Below are 12,501 nucleotides of genomic sequence, written 5' to 3'. Positions count from 1 at the left end.
GTTCATCCCTGGCTCGCTCTCCTGGTGCAGGGACTGCGCAGGTGGGATATGCGCGGCCCCACGGTGCCTTGAAGGGAGCTGCCACTGTCCCTGCCCCATGAGTGTGGCAGGGGCTTGGTGCCAATGGGTCAACTGGTGGTGGGCACAGCTCCTGTGGGCATCACTGCCTGCCCTGCTCCTCGCAGCGTGGGTCCTGCTGCCTGAAGGACACTGGGCTTCACGCTCCTACGGTCCCTTCTCTTGCAGGGCTTTTGAGCAGCTGAGCACCACCCACGAGAGGACAAGATGTTCGGGGGAAAAATGACCAGTGTTGGGAAGAAGCTGATCCGCCGGCGCGTGGTGGATCTGAGCTCCGAGGACACGCGTTTCGCTCGCTGCCTCTCCACGTTGGACCTCATAGCCCTGGGGGTGGGCAGCACGCTGGGAGCCGGCGTGTACGTGCTCGCTGGGGAGGTGGCCAAGGAGACGGCTGGTCCCTCCATCGTCCTCTGCTTCCTGGTAGCTGCTCTCTCATCGGTACTGGCCGGACTCTGCTATGCAGAGTTTGGGGCCCGTGTCCCCAAGACCGGCTCTGCCTACCTCTACAGCTACGTCACCGTCGGTGAGATCTGGGCTTTCACAACCGGCTGGAACCTCATCCTCTCTTATGTGATAGGTACGGGGTTGGGCAGGATGCTGGCATGTGTGCTCCTTCCAGCGCTGCACCGGCAGCGTGGAGGGCTCACGGGGGCAGCGTGTGGTGCTGTATGAGCGGGGTGTGGGGGTGGGATCAGCAGGGAGGTGGGTGCTGGGGGTGGCTGGTGCCACTCTGCCTTGGGCTCGCACTGATGCCCAAATTTGCCATCGACCAGGCACGGCCAGCGTGGCTCGCGCCTGGAGCGCGGCATTCGACAACATCATCGGCAACCACATCTCCACCTTCTTCATGAACAAGACCACAGTGCACCTGCCAGGGGTGCTGGCCGAGCGCCCGGACTTCTTCGCCCTGATCCTGATTGGGCTGCTCACCGGTGAGTGCATAGGAGCAGCTCTAGGGCACCGTGGGTGGTGGCACCGGAGCCTGCCGGGTCCCCCACTCACCTCTTCTGTCCCCGCAGCGCTGCTGGCCTTCGGCGTCAGCGAATCCGCTCTTGTGAACAAAATCTTCACGGCGGTGAACCTGGTGGTGCTGGGCTTTGTCATCATCGCTGGCTTTGTGAAGGGAGACATCAAGAACTGGCAGCTCTCAGAGAAGGACTACATCAACCGCTCATACCTGGACCCACCTGATGACATCATGTGAGGAGCGCGACCGTGCCAGGGCAGGGTCTGGGCACAGGGCTTAGCACCGGCCCCGCTATCCCCGCACCCCACGGCAGCTGCTCTCCTCCTTCCTTTCCAGGAAAAAAGAGTTCGGCTCTGGCGGGTTTGTCCCCTTTGGACTGGAAGGGATCCTGACTGGTGCTGCCACCTGTTTCTACGCCTTTGTGGGCTTTGACTGCATCGCCACCACAGGTACAGCCGTGGGCGAAGGCGGTGTGGGCATTTTCCCAGCGCAGCTGACGGCTGGCTGGGACCCGACGGGGAGGATGCTCCATGGCGTGGGAAACAGCCTGTCCCACCGCTCCTGGGAGGTTTCCCCGCGGCGACTCTGTCCCCAGCTGGGCCAGCACAAAAGCGCTCGCAGCCTGCCCTGCCCCAGGAAAAGGGGCTCCCCGCACTGCGCGGTGGGAGCGGGGCTGCACCCTGCCTGCGCAGGCAGCTCTCGGGGCAGCGGGGAGCCTTTCCGCTGCCGAGTCGAGGCTGCGACAGCGCTGGGAATTGCTGGTGCCTCCTGGTTGTTTCCCAGCCTCAAGCAACATTTTTCTAAATGCCTGAGTTCGTGCAGAGCTGCGGCTCTCTGGAGCGCAGGGAGCCCTCTTAATTTCCTCTCATTCCCCCAGGAATCTACTTAGTGGGTGGCTGGTACAGGCTGTTCTGCCTGGCCTCCCTGCATGTGCCTCCCTGCCCCCAGCGGCTGCCCGGCAGCTGCCTCCTTCCCTCCTACGCCGGCTGCCGAGCCCCTTGCCGGGCAGCGTGGTGCAGCGGCAGAGCACGCCTTTGCCGAGGCCCGGGCAGAGGGCACGGTGGTTGCGTCGCTGAGCCCACGCACATGGAGGATTCGCATTCAGCAGGCTCCGCGGAGAGCGGGAGCTGCTGGTGGGGGCAGAGGGCCGGCACGACCCATGGGGGCTGCGAGCTCAGCTGCCGGGCAGCTGCATGCCTGGGAGCCGGGACTGCAGCCACGCACCTCTGCTCTCGGCAGTGCCAAAGCCTCTGCCAGTGCAGCTGCACGGCCAGGGGACCCCTCCTCTCCAACAGCCCCTGCCTGCTACTGCCCAGCCCCACGCTGCAATGGAAGTCCCTGCTGCGGCCGGTCCCCCGGGGCCAGCTGCCCCACGCTGTGCCGCGGCTCAGGGACGGATGCTGCCTTTTGTCTCTGCACAGGAGAGGAAGCCAGGAACCCACAGCGCTCAATCCCCATTGGCATCATTGTGTCCCTCCTCATCTGCTTTGTGGCTTATTTCGGGGTCTCTGCGGCCCTGACCCTCATGGTGCCCTACTTCCTCCTGAACAAGAAGAGCCCCCTGCCTGAGGCTTTCAAGGCGGTGGGCTGGGAGCCCGCCCGCTACGCCGTTGCCGTCGGCTCTCTCTGTGCCCTCTCCACCAGGTAGGACTGGCTGCATCCCTGACAGCGCCTGGCACGGCACAGGGACCCAGCAGCACGTGTCCCAGCTGGAATGGGGGTTTGCCCCATCTGGTTGCTGTCCTGCTCCTGGCAGAGAGCCGGTCCCGTGCCCGTCTGGGTGGTGGGTGTAGGCAGCTTGCCTGGCAGGCCCTGAGCCATCTCTCCCCATGGCAGCTTGCTGGGCTCCATGTTCCCCATGCCCCGTGTGATCTATGCCATGGCGGAGGACGGACTGCTCTTCAAGTTCCTCTCCAGCATCAACAGTCGCACAAAGACCCCTCTGTCAGCCACCATCACCTCGGGGCTCCTTGCGGGTAAGGCTCCCGACTGCTGCCTCACACTCAGCTCTGTGGCAGTCCGGAGCCATGCTCATGCTGCATATCCTCATTGCAGCCGTGTTGGCCTTCCTGCTTGACCTGAAGGACCTGGTGGACCTCATGTCGATCGGCACGTTGCTGGCCTACTCCCTGGTGGCGGTGTGCGTGCTCATCCTCCGGTGGGTGCCTCCTCTTGTGTGGCGGTGTCCCAGGTGGATATGCCTTGCGTCGAGCCTGGGGCTTGTAGCCACAGCTTCTTGCCAGGGGTACGCAGCCTGGGGAAGCATCAAGCCCCCAAGATGGAGGCTGCTCCCAAGAGCCTGCGCGGTGTCTCTGGGCACATCCGTGGGGTGGCTGTCGCAGGGCTGCTGCTGGAGCAGCACATGGGGCTGGAGGAGCAGGAGGGCTATGAGGATGCTGCCCACTGTCCCCCTGGGCTGGGAAGTTCCTTGGGCTGTGCTGCAGCTTGTCCCATCTGCTCAGGTACCAGTCTGGGCAGCTGAACTCCCCGAAGGCCATGGAAATGCTGGAACTGAACGGGAACGAGGAGGAGAGGGTGATCATGAACCCGACCATCACCGCCGCTGGCGCCCAGCAGAAAGAGACGCTGTCCCTGGCGACTCTCTTCAACCCACCCGCAGACACCCCCACCGCACTCTCGGGGCGCATTGTCTATGTCTGTGTCTCGGTCATCGGTGAGTGAGCGGGAGCTGGCGGCCGATGTCCCCCTCCTGCCAGGAGCTGTGGCTTTTTGACTTTTTGGCGGGGCTGGGAAGGGATGGTGGGTGCTCCGGGCAGAGGAGAGGGGCCGGGCAGCACGGGTTGCCAGCTGCTGTTGGCAGTGCCAGCAGGTGCTGGACCTGCTCTGTCCTGAGCAGGGTGCCAAGCACAGGGCTGGGGTTTGGGGCACACGGGGTCTGATGGAGGACGTGGGCGCTAAGCCAGGTGTGTGTGTGTGTGTGGGGGGGGGTCACGGGAGCTTCTTGTGACAAGCCTGGCCCAGGCTGGCCACCCAGCACGGGTGGTCCGTGGTCCCCCTGAGAGCGCTCAGGCTCGGCCAGCGGGCTTTGATCCGTCCATCAATGGCTTCATTGTGCAGCCAGAATGGGGTGGCTCAGCCAGGTCTGGTGCAGGTTCCCCTTGGCTTGCTGGCCTGACCAGTTCCCCCAGCAAAGTGCTTTCCTGAGGCTTTGGGGTGGGTGTTGGAGACAGCACGCGCTGGAACCGTACCTGCCTGAGAGGAGTGGGTGCCTCAGCCCAGCCGTTGGTGAGGCTCGGGGTCCCAGGGAGGCCACGTGCTGTGCAGCCCCCTGACTGCCCCCTCTCTTGCAGCCACACTGATCACGGTCATCTGCGTGGTCCTGACCCTCGAGGTGAACGCCCTGAAGGACGCCAGCGTAGGCTGGATTGTGGCCCTGGTGCTGCTCGTCGTGGCTCTGCTCATTCCCACCATCATCATTTGGAGGCAGCCGCAGAGCAACGCACGGTTGAACTTCAAAGTGAGTGCAGCCCCCAGCAACTCAGTGTCTGCATCCCCCAGTAGGGTCTGGGCCATTGCAGGGTCTCCCAAGGCTTGCTGCCGGGCAGTCACCGTCCAGGAGAGCCCAGGGCCCTGAGTTGCGGCTCACCGAGGTGCAGTCCCCAGCGTGGAATGCCTGGGTGCTCTCTGGGCTGTGGCAGTGGTGGGATCCCTCCCTGGCTGGGAGCATCCTCGAGGCCAGCCGGGTCCCTCATGGCACAGCTGACACGGCCCCTCTTGTCCCTCGCAGGTACCTTTCCTCCCGCTCCTGCCGATCTTCAGCATCTTCGTTAACATCCTGCTGATGGTACAGCTGAGTGCTGGCACCTGGGTGCGGTTTGCCGTCTGGATGGCTGTGGGTAGGTGTCCTACGGAGGGGAGCATGGTGCCCGCAGCGTCTCCCCTGGGGGGCTGTTACGCTGGCAGCCCACCGCCACATATTTCATTGCGGAAACTGTCCTGCAGGTTTTATGATTTACTTTGGCTACGGGATTCGGAACAGCGTGGAAGGGAAGAATGCGGAGGAGCCTTGTGCCACAGTAGAAAAGCCTCTGCACCACCCTGGACTGGACCTCAGCCCCGGGGCTGCTGCGGTCTGAGGGACCGGGCACCGGCACTCCGTGGATCTCTGCCAGTATTCCCGCTCAGGGACAAGATCATGATCTGCACAGTACACCCATCCTCTCCCCCACAGGGAGCGAGTCCCAGAGTCAGGACAGCGGAGCCGGGTCGTGCGCTGCCCTTTCCCCTCACACAGCAGAGGTCACGGAGATGAGTCCCCGGGCTGGGTGGGAGCGCTGGTGGCCCGGGGCTAGTCTCTGCCATCTCCCCAACCCCGCAGAGGGGCAGTGACGCCGGCACGGCCCTCCTGCCGTGGAAGGTGCTGTCAAAAATGCTGCTTTCCCTGCGCACAGAAGGCCCCATGTGCTGGTGCAGCTGTATTTGTTCTGTCTGTCCATGTGGCTGTGGTCACCACCTCCTCTCTGTGCTTTCCAAGCACTGGGCATGTACATGGCAGCCATGGCTGGAGCCACGCAATGAGGCTTGGGGCGGCTTGTTCTGGTACCGCCAGCAGCCCGGTACTGCCCGGCAGCACGGGGCTCAGGCAGCCAAACTCCTCTCTGTGCCCGGGGTTTGCATCCCACGCTGAGCCCTCTGCTGCCCCGGCCATGCTGCTTGGTGTGAGCATCTAGCTCGGGTGTCCGTCATAGATGTCCGCGGCGTAACCGTACCAGTGTCCAACCTCGTATGCCTTTGTATAATTGGTGTTTTAACGTCGACTTTTATACCTATTAAACTAAATGGTTTTTTAACTGCTTGGCTCTGTTGGTCCTGCCCCATCTCCTATTAATGCCCTGTGGTCACAGACCCCCGGCAGGACCCCATGTGCTGCTGGGCTGGGTGCCAGGCTGGTGCCAGCGCAGAGCGGGGCTCGGCCACAGCCGGCTGTGCTGGCTGAGCTCCCTGCCCCAAACCTGCCGCCTGGAGCCACCAGCCCTCGCGTTGTCCCCAGGGACAGCGAGCCAGGAACCGTGGAGCAGTGCTCCAGGCCAGCTCAACCCGGCGCTGCTGGTACCTGTGGGCAGGACACCAGCCTGCCGCGGCCCTGTGCTGCGTGGGAATGTGTCACCGGGTCCCAGGCCAGCAGCTGCGGTAATGACCTTGGAAATGTCTCCTGGAGGCTCCAGCAATGGTCTGCAGAGGAAGCACAGCCAGGAGCTGGGCTGCATCCATGTGAGAAGATGATGATTTCCCAGATTCTGGTCTGGTCTAAATCAGCCCTGATGGATTATTTTGCAAACTAAACTAATTTAAGGCAAATAGATCTTGCATGGTTCTGGCATCTCTCCCTGTTTACTGGCAGTGGAGCAGGGTCACTGCACGGTCAGTGGCAAGGGCCCCACGCCATCAGCTCTGCTTTGCCCCTAGGCTGGAGCTGCGAGCCCTGCCCCAGGGCTGTGCCCAGAGCAAAAGGGGCTGCGGCACCTCCTGGCCCTGTGCCGGGTACTGCCTGCCCTGCTGCCCTGGGCCGGGGTGCCCTGCCAGAGCCTCAGGCTCCAGCCCACAGGCACAGCTTACTCCTGGCACTGGCTCCTCGCAGGCGCTTCCAGCTCTCCTGCTCATTCCAGTGCTATGGGGTGCCACGCTGGGTCCCTCCAGCTCTCCTGCTCATGCTGGTGCCATGGGGTGCTGCGCTGGTGGGTACCTTCTGGTTGGGGGCAGCACATGGGGCCCCGCTGAGCCCTGAGCCCGCAGTCCTGCAGCATCCATGCACTCCGGTTCGGGTGCTGTTGCCCAAGCCCAGTGGGCAATGGGCCTGTGACATGGCTGCAGCCCTCACCCCCTGGCTCGGCACTGCTGCAGCCCCCCCCATGCCTTCATTTGTGCCTGTGTCCCCATGTACGCGTGCATGTCCATGCCCATGGCCGTGCATTGGTCTGTTTGTGCCCACGGGCACATCCATGCCTGGCTCCAGGCCATCCCACTCAGCACTGATGTCCCATCCTGGGTACCCACTGGGACTGGCAGAGCTCTGGACATGGAAGCCCTGGGCAGCTCCCACCACGGCAGCCCGGTGGGGTCGCAGCTGACCGGCAGCCGCCTGTCCATGCCGGTGCTGTGCGGTGGGTTGGTGCCATCCCACCACGGGCACAGGTGCTGGCAGGAGCACATCAGCCCCCTGTGCTGGAGGGGGCCGCCAGAGCCCTGGGCGGCCACACTGGGGGGACCCTGCCTCCTTCTGCCCGCCGCCTCCTTTCGCCCCATCGGGGCTAGCAGAGCTGCCAGGGATGGCACCGCATCTCCCCCCTCGAGGCAGCACCTATGCCTTTGCTGTTACTGTTCATCACGGCGCATGTGTCAAGGTGTGAATAACACCCAAGGGAAGCCCCAGCGTGTTGTCGGCACAGCTTTAATGGCTGCCACGCCAGCCTGCGGTGATGCTCTGATAGCAACCTGGGGCTCCATTGTGCGGAGAGGGGCCGGGAGGGAAGCACGTTCCTGGGTGCTGCCTGCCAGATGTTGGGGGCTGTTGGGTGGGCTTTCCCCTCCTGTGCCACTCTGGAAAGGGCCGTTTTCCAGTTTGAGAAAACACAGTGCAAAGCAGAGCCTGGTTGTGTTGCCGAGAGTCCCGGTCCTCAGCCCCGCACACAGCTGCCCGTGGTTTGCCCCAGTAGCCCTGGCATTCCCACCGCGGGCTGCATTCCTGCCCACCACCCGGCCATGGGCCTCCTTTGGGCGGCTCCAGCCCTGCGTGGAAGCAAACAAGCCTGAAGCTGCTCCCCTGCCTGCGCCGCTGCTGGGCACAGGCGTGGGCAGGAGCACGGGCAGGGGAGGCAGGGCTGCCCCCTGATTCAGTGCTGGCTGCAGTGTTGGGGACGGTGACATGCTCTGGCTGTGGGCCATGCTGGGGAGGCAACACCACGTGTCAGGGTGCGATGGCGCAGAGAGCTGGTGGCTCTCAGTATCCCTCCCCATCTGGCTCCACCCGGTCCCCTGTGGCTTCCGTAACCCCACGCAGCGCCACGTGTCCGGCGCAGACCCCGGCTGCCGTTGGGGGACACGGGGCTTTCCTGGCGGAGGCATCGGAGCAGTGGTCTCTGCACAGCAGCTGCTTGCTGAGGAAGAGCCTCTGGTGGGGCTGCCGAGAGGAGCCGGTGTGGGTACACAGGCTCGGGGCAGGATGAAGGTCTGTGCCGCTGAGCCGTTGGAGGCAGAGCTGGCACTGCAGAGCCTGCCCCCTGCACTGCTCCCTTGCCACACAGGGGTGGCCCTGGCACGTGGAGATGTAGCAGCAGATTAAATTTTAAATTGGGTACAATGATCCATTTGGGAGTTAAAATAGGCTGTCTGGTCCGCAGCGCTCTGTGACACCAGATACTTCTACCTGCAGAGTTAATGTGCCTTCTGGAGTACTGCATCCAGCTCTGGAGTCCCCAACATAAGAAGGACACGGACCTGCTGGAGCGTGTCCAGAGGAGAGCCACGAGGATGATCCGAGGGCTGGAGCACCTCTCCTATGAGGAGAGGCTGAGAGAGTTGGGGCTGTTCAGCCTGGAGAAGAGAAGGCTCCGGGGAGATCTTATTGCGGCCTTCCAGTGCCTAAAGGGGGCCTACAGGAGAGCTGGGGAAGGACTTTTTACTGGGGCATGTAGCGATAGGACGAGGGGGAAAGGCTTTAAACTGGAAGAGGGCATGTTTAGATTAAAAATTAGGAAGAAGTTTTTTACTTTAAGGGTCTTAAGGCACTGGAACAGGTTATCCAGAGAGGTTGTTGAGGCCCCATCCCTGGAGGTGTTCAAGGCCAGGCTGGATGTGGCCTTGGGCAACCTGGTCTAGTGGGAGGTGTTCCTGTTTATGGCAGGGGGGTTGGAACTCAATGATCTTCAAGGTCCTTTCCAACTCTAAACCATTCTATGATTCTATGATTCTTCTCCCCTGTAGGACCAGTGAGCAGGTATTGTCAGATCCTCCTCCCCACAGGGGATCGGCTGGTGGAGCGGAGCTGTGGGGGGTGCGAGGTGGGATGCATCCATCAGTGGGGTGTGAGAGCCCTGGAATTCGGGGAATCCACCCTGGGGCAGACGGGGTTACTGACGCAACAGAGCGAACTCATCAGCTCGTGATATTTCTGCAGCAGCGCTGGCTTGTGCTGCAGGGCCTCACCGTCCAGAAGGGCTCCAGGAGATCAAAGCCGGTGCTGGGTGAGATTTCTATCGCTCTTTACTCACCCGGCTCCAGGCAGGTCCCAACCCTTCTGCTTTCTGTGGTAACAGCTTAAGCTGTAACCCAGTAGCTGGCAGGAGGCTGCGTGCATCCGATAATCCTCCCGGCCCTGAGCCGCGGCAGGTGGCCGGGTCTCTAATCGTGCAGGCTTAATGCTCTCCTTGCTTTGCCTTTGCAGGTCTGGCACGATGACTTGCTGCCAGGTGGTTGCTCTTTCCTTGCTCTCCTTTCTTCCCAGCGCTGCAGCTGGAGTCCTGGTTCCTGCTTGAGTTCCCGGTCCATGCTGCAACCGGCCACGAGGCGGTTCTTGTCACAGTCCGTCCCAGAGCTGACACCTGGTCCCTCAGGACCTTCAGGAGTACCTCTCTTATGAGACAGTGTATCCCAATGGCCCCGAAACCTCACCAGGGTGGAAATGAGCCTCCAGGCAAGTGGCATGGAGAGGAGATGGTGGAGGCAGCGCGTGCAATGCAAGCGGCAGATTTATGGTGCAAACATCAGTGGGAGCCGCTTCCTGATGAACTACCCCTAATCTGCCACTGTCAAGATGTCCACGGGCTGCAGGGGCGTGCTGGTGTCTGGGTGGCGATTCCTCACCACTGCCCGCTGCATTCACGCAAGCAAAGACTGTGTGAAGGGGGCCAAGAAGATCAAGGTGGGGTTCCTGATGCTGGTGTAGGGTGCTGGCAACGGGACGGGGAGGCTGGCGATGTGCTGGGATCAGGTGCAGTGCACACTGGTGCCCACGGGCCGGCCCCAGCCCAGTCAGCATGGACTATAATTACACCCTTTTGGGGCTGTGCGGGCCACATCAGCGCCTGCACATGAAGATGATGGTGGCTCCGGCAGCGGAGGAGATGGCTGTGAAGAGGATTCATTTCTCAGTTTGACAGTGACCAGCCGGGCGAGCTGGTCTACTGCTTCTGTGGGGTGGAGGACGAGATGGTCCATCTTATCTACCAGCACTGGGATGCCAGGCCCGGTATGTCCAGCTCTGGGGTGTATGGCAAAGTGTGAGACCCTGTACAACTCAAAAAGGAGAGGAGAGTGATCAGGGTCTTCTCAGGGCACCAGTGGCTGGAAGCGGCTGTGGAGCACCACAACTGTAATGCTGCTGTTCGTCTGACCACTCTAAAACATGCTCAGATTTGTTACTGGATCAAAGAGGACTCTAAAAGCTGTCACAGTGAATGAGAACTGCAGCCTGCTTCTTCCTCTCCCCAGTGCAGATGGCTTTGAGTCTCTTCCTGAGCAAGTGCACAGCCAAAGAGCCTGAGGAGGAGCAGCATTTCCTGGCAAAACCGCTCCACTTTATTCTGTTCTCTGTCACAGAGGAAGAGGGTCTCCACACATCACAAGAGATCCAGCAGAAACTCACTGGAGTCCAAGTCCTGGTTCCCCAGGAAGCCTGAAGGGTGGTTTAAGCTCCTTTGGTTGATGCTGGCATGAGCTTCAGCATCAGGGTTCTTCGCAGAAAGAGCTTGGCTGTAGGCCAGGGTAAGTGGCCTCTGCTTCCAGCACGTTAACGGCTCACGACTTGGAGAGGCAGCCACACGCTTGCTGTTAAGCTCTACACGGTTTCTCTTGGGTCTCATCAGGTCTCTCGGTCTGTTGGCTGCGCTGCCCAGCTTGGCGCTGCCCCAGCAATGTGAGGACAAAGGGGTTTCTCTCCTAACAGGACCTTTGTGTGCTGATGAAAGGTGTCTGAAAGGCAGCCCTGGAGCCTGAGTCTTCTGGACACTGAGCGTGCCATGGCCAGGAGCCCGGCCAGGGCAGGAGGGGCTGCTCCAGGGCTCTGGCAGCCACTGTGCTTGGGAACGCTCCTGGCAAGGACATCTCTTCTGGCTGATGCAGGATGGTGCCACGTGGGTACCTACACGTGTCAGCATGGGCTGAGAGCCGGGAGCACCTACTGACTTGTAAACTTTGTCATCTCTCTCTGGTTCTGCCTGGGATTGCTGGAGAAGGAAGGGATCATGACATTTATTGCAGCTGTAGTATTTGAGGTGGATTCTTTTAGGCAAATACATGTATTTGAATAAAAGTCAGCACAAATCTCTTTGCAAAGGTTATGTTGAAAGAGGAGCAGTGTATGGATTGCTAGCCCTGGTTTGGGACTTGCTGCAGGAGACACTCTTCCTCCGGGCTGAAGTGAGTGGGACAGGGAGATCTGTGTAGAGCTGAAATCACAGTATCTTGCAAAAATAGGGACTTCTGCAGTCATAAAACAGCCCAGACACCCGACTGAACAGATTTCTGCATGTTCTGTCACACACATAGAACTGATGTGTCCAACAGGCCACACCAACCCTTCCAGGAGCAAAATGAAAACTTGTCCTGAGCTTCCCTACCTCATACACAAGATTCCTTTGCTAATCCTAGAGTTTCATGCCTGATACCTCTCCTCATCTTCCTTAAGGTTTCCCGTTTCCCTGTTGCGTTTGCCCAGGCAATTATTCTCTCTGTAATTCACATTCTCCACAAGAGACCTCACGCTGATGCTGCTTTGCCAGGCTGGACAGATGACTGCTTGTATTTTTTGCTCGTGAGTCGACGTGCTGCTCCTTTTCACTGCATTTCAGGGGACGCCGCATCACAGGTGTCTCAGCGCTGTCATTGCTTAAACCTGCTGCAGACAAAACACGCAGTTCCTTCAAGACCTGTGACAGTTGTACAAGGCGCATCAACCTGACTTGCAAAACAAACAGGTAGGAGACATTTCAACAAACTACATGTAACGCCCCCTCCCGCTCAGTTATCAGGACTTCAGGCTAACGCGAGTATTAAAATAATTTGAATTGTATGCCTGGTCTGCAGATGGGTGTGCAACAGCTTCCATTATCTTGGATGAGATAACACATGAAAAATCATGATTACACATTACTGGGCAGTGATCAGTTGCTATTATTTACATAATACAAACACAATTTACAGACAGAATTTGACTTGTTCAATGGAATTATCTGCCCTACCTGAGAGGTTCTTGGGGACAGATCAGAAAGGGTTTTCATCTCCTTTGGCCCCTTGTTCGGATGCTGAGAACAGGTTAGAGAGTGTCAGCCGTGCTCTTAAAATGGGAAGAAGGCCTGTCAGAACCACAGGGAAGGGAGTTCCTGGTTCCTTCCTCTCCAAAGTGCACACTGGGCCTTTGTTTTGCTTTACATGCTCCTCTGATAGTGGAACGGGTGACACGATAGGGAAAGTTCTCCTAGAACCTGCTGATGTGACACATA

The 12,501-nt window shown here is 60.2% G+C and overlaps 1 protein-coding gene and 1 pseudogene across 2 annotated transcripts; both read left to right on the top strand.

Moving 5' to 3' along the window:
- Positions 1-285: 285 nt before the first annotated feature.
- Positions 286-5,781, top strand: SLC7A3 (solute carrier family 7 member 3; the record flags this gene model as incomplete). Its single annotated transcript, XM_082488109.1, has 11 exons — positions 286-655; positions 852-1,010; positions 1,098-1,278; positions 1,382-1,494; positions 2,467-2,689; positions 2,882-3,021; positions 3,101-3,203; positions 3,508-3,719; positions 4,357-4,523; positions 4,794-4,902; positions 5,009-5,781. 11 exons carry the CDS (start codon positions 286-288, stop codon positions 5,140-5,142), a joined length of 1,911 nt encoding a protein of 636 aa, XP_082344235.1. The 3' UTR covers positions 5,143-5,781.
- A 2,199-nt stretch (positions 5,782-7,980) lies between these two features.
- LOC309676030 (serine protease 23-like) lies at positions 7,981-10,462 on the top strand (annotated as a pseudogene). Its single transcript has 2 exons — positions 7,981-8,177; positions 9,447-10,462. The product of its transcript is annotated as a serine protease 23-like (transcript).
- The last annotated feature ends 2,039 nt before the right edge of the window (positions 10,463-12,501 follow it).

Source organism: Vanellus vanellus, assembly GCF_965231255.1.
Source record: "Vanellus vanellus genome assembly, chromosome: 10".
Taxonomy (NCBI): domain Eukaryota; kingdom Metazoa; phylum Chordata; class Aves; order Charadriiformes; family Charadriidae; genus Vanellus; species Vanellus vanellus.
Note: the sequence above shows the minus strand (reverse complement) of the source record. Positions and strands in the feature narration are given on the sequence as shown.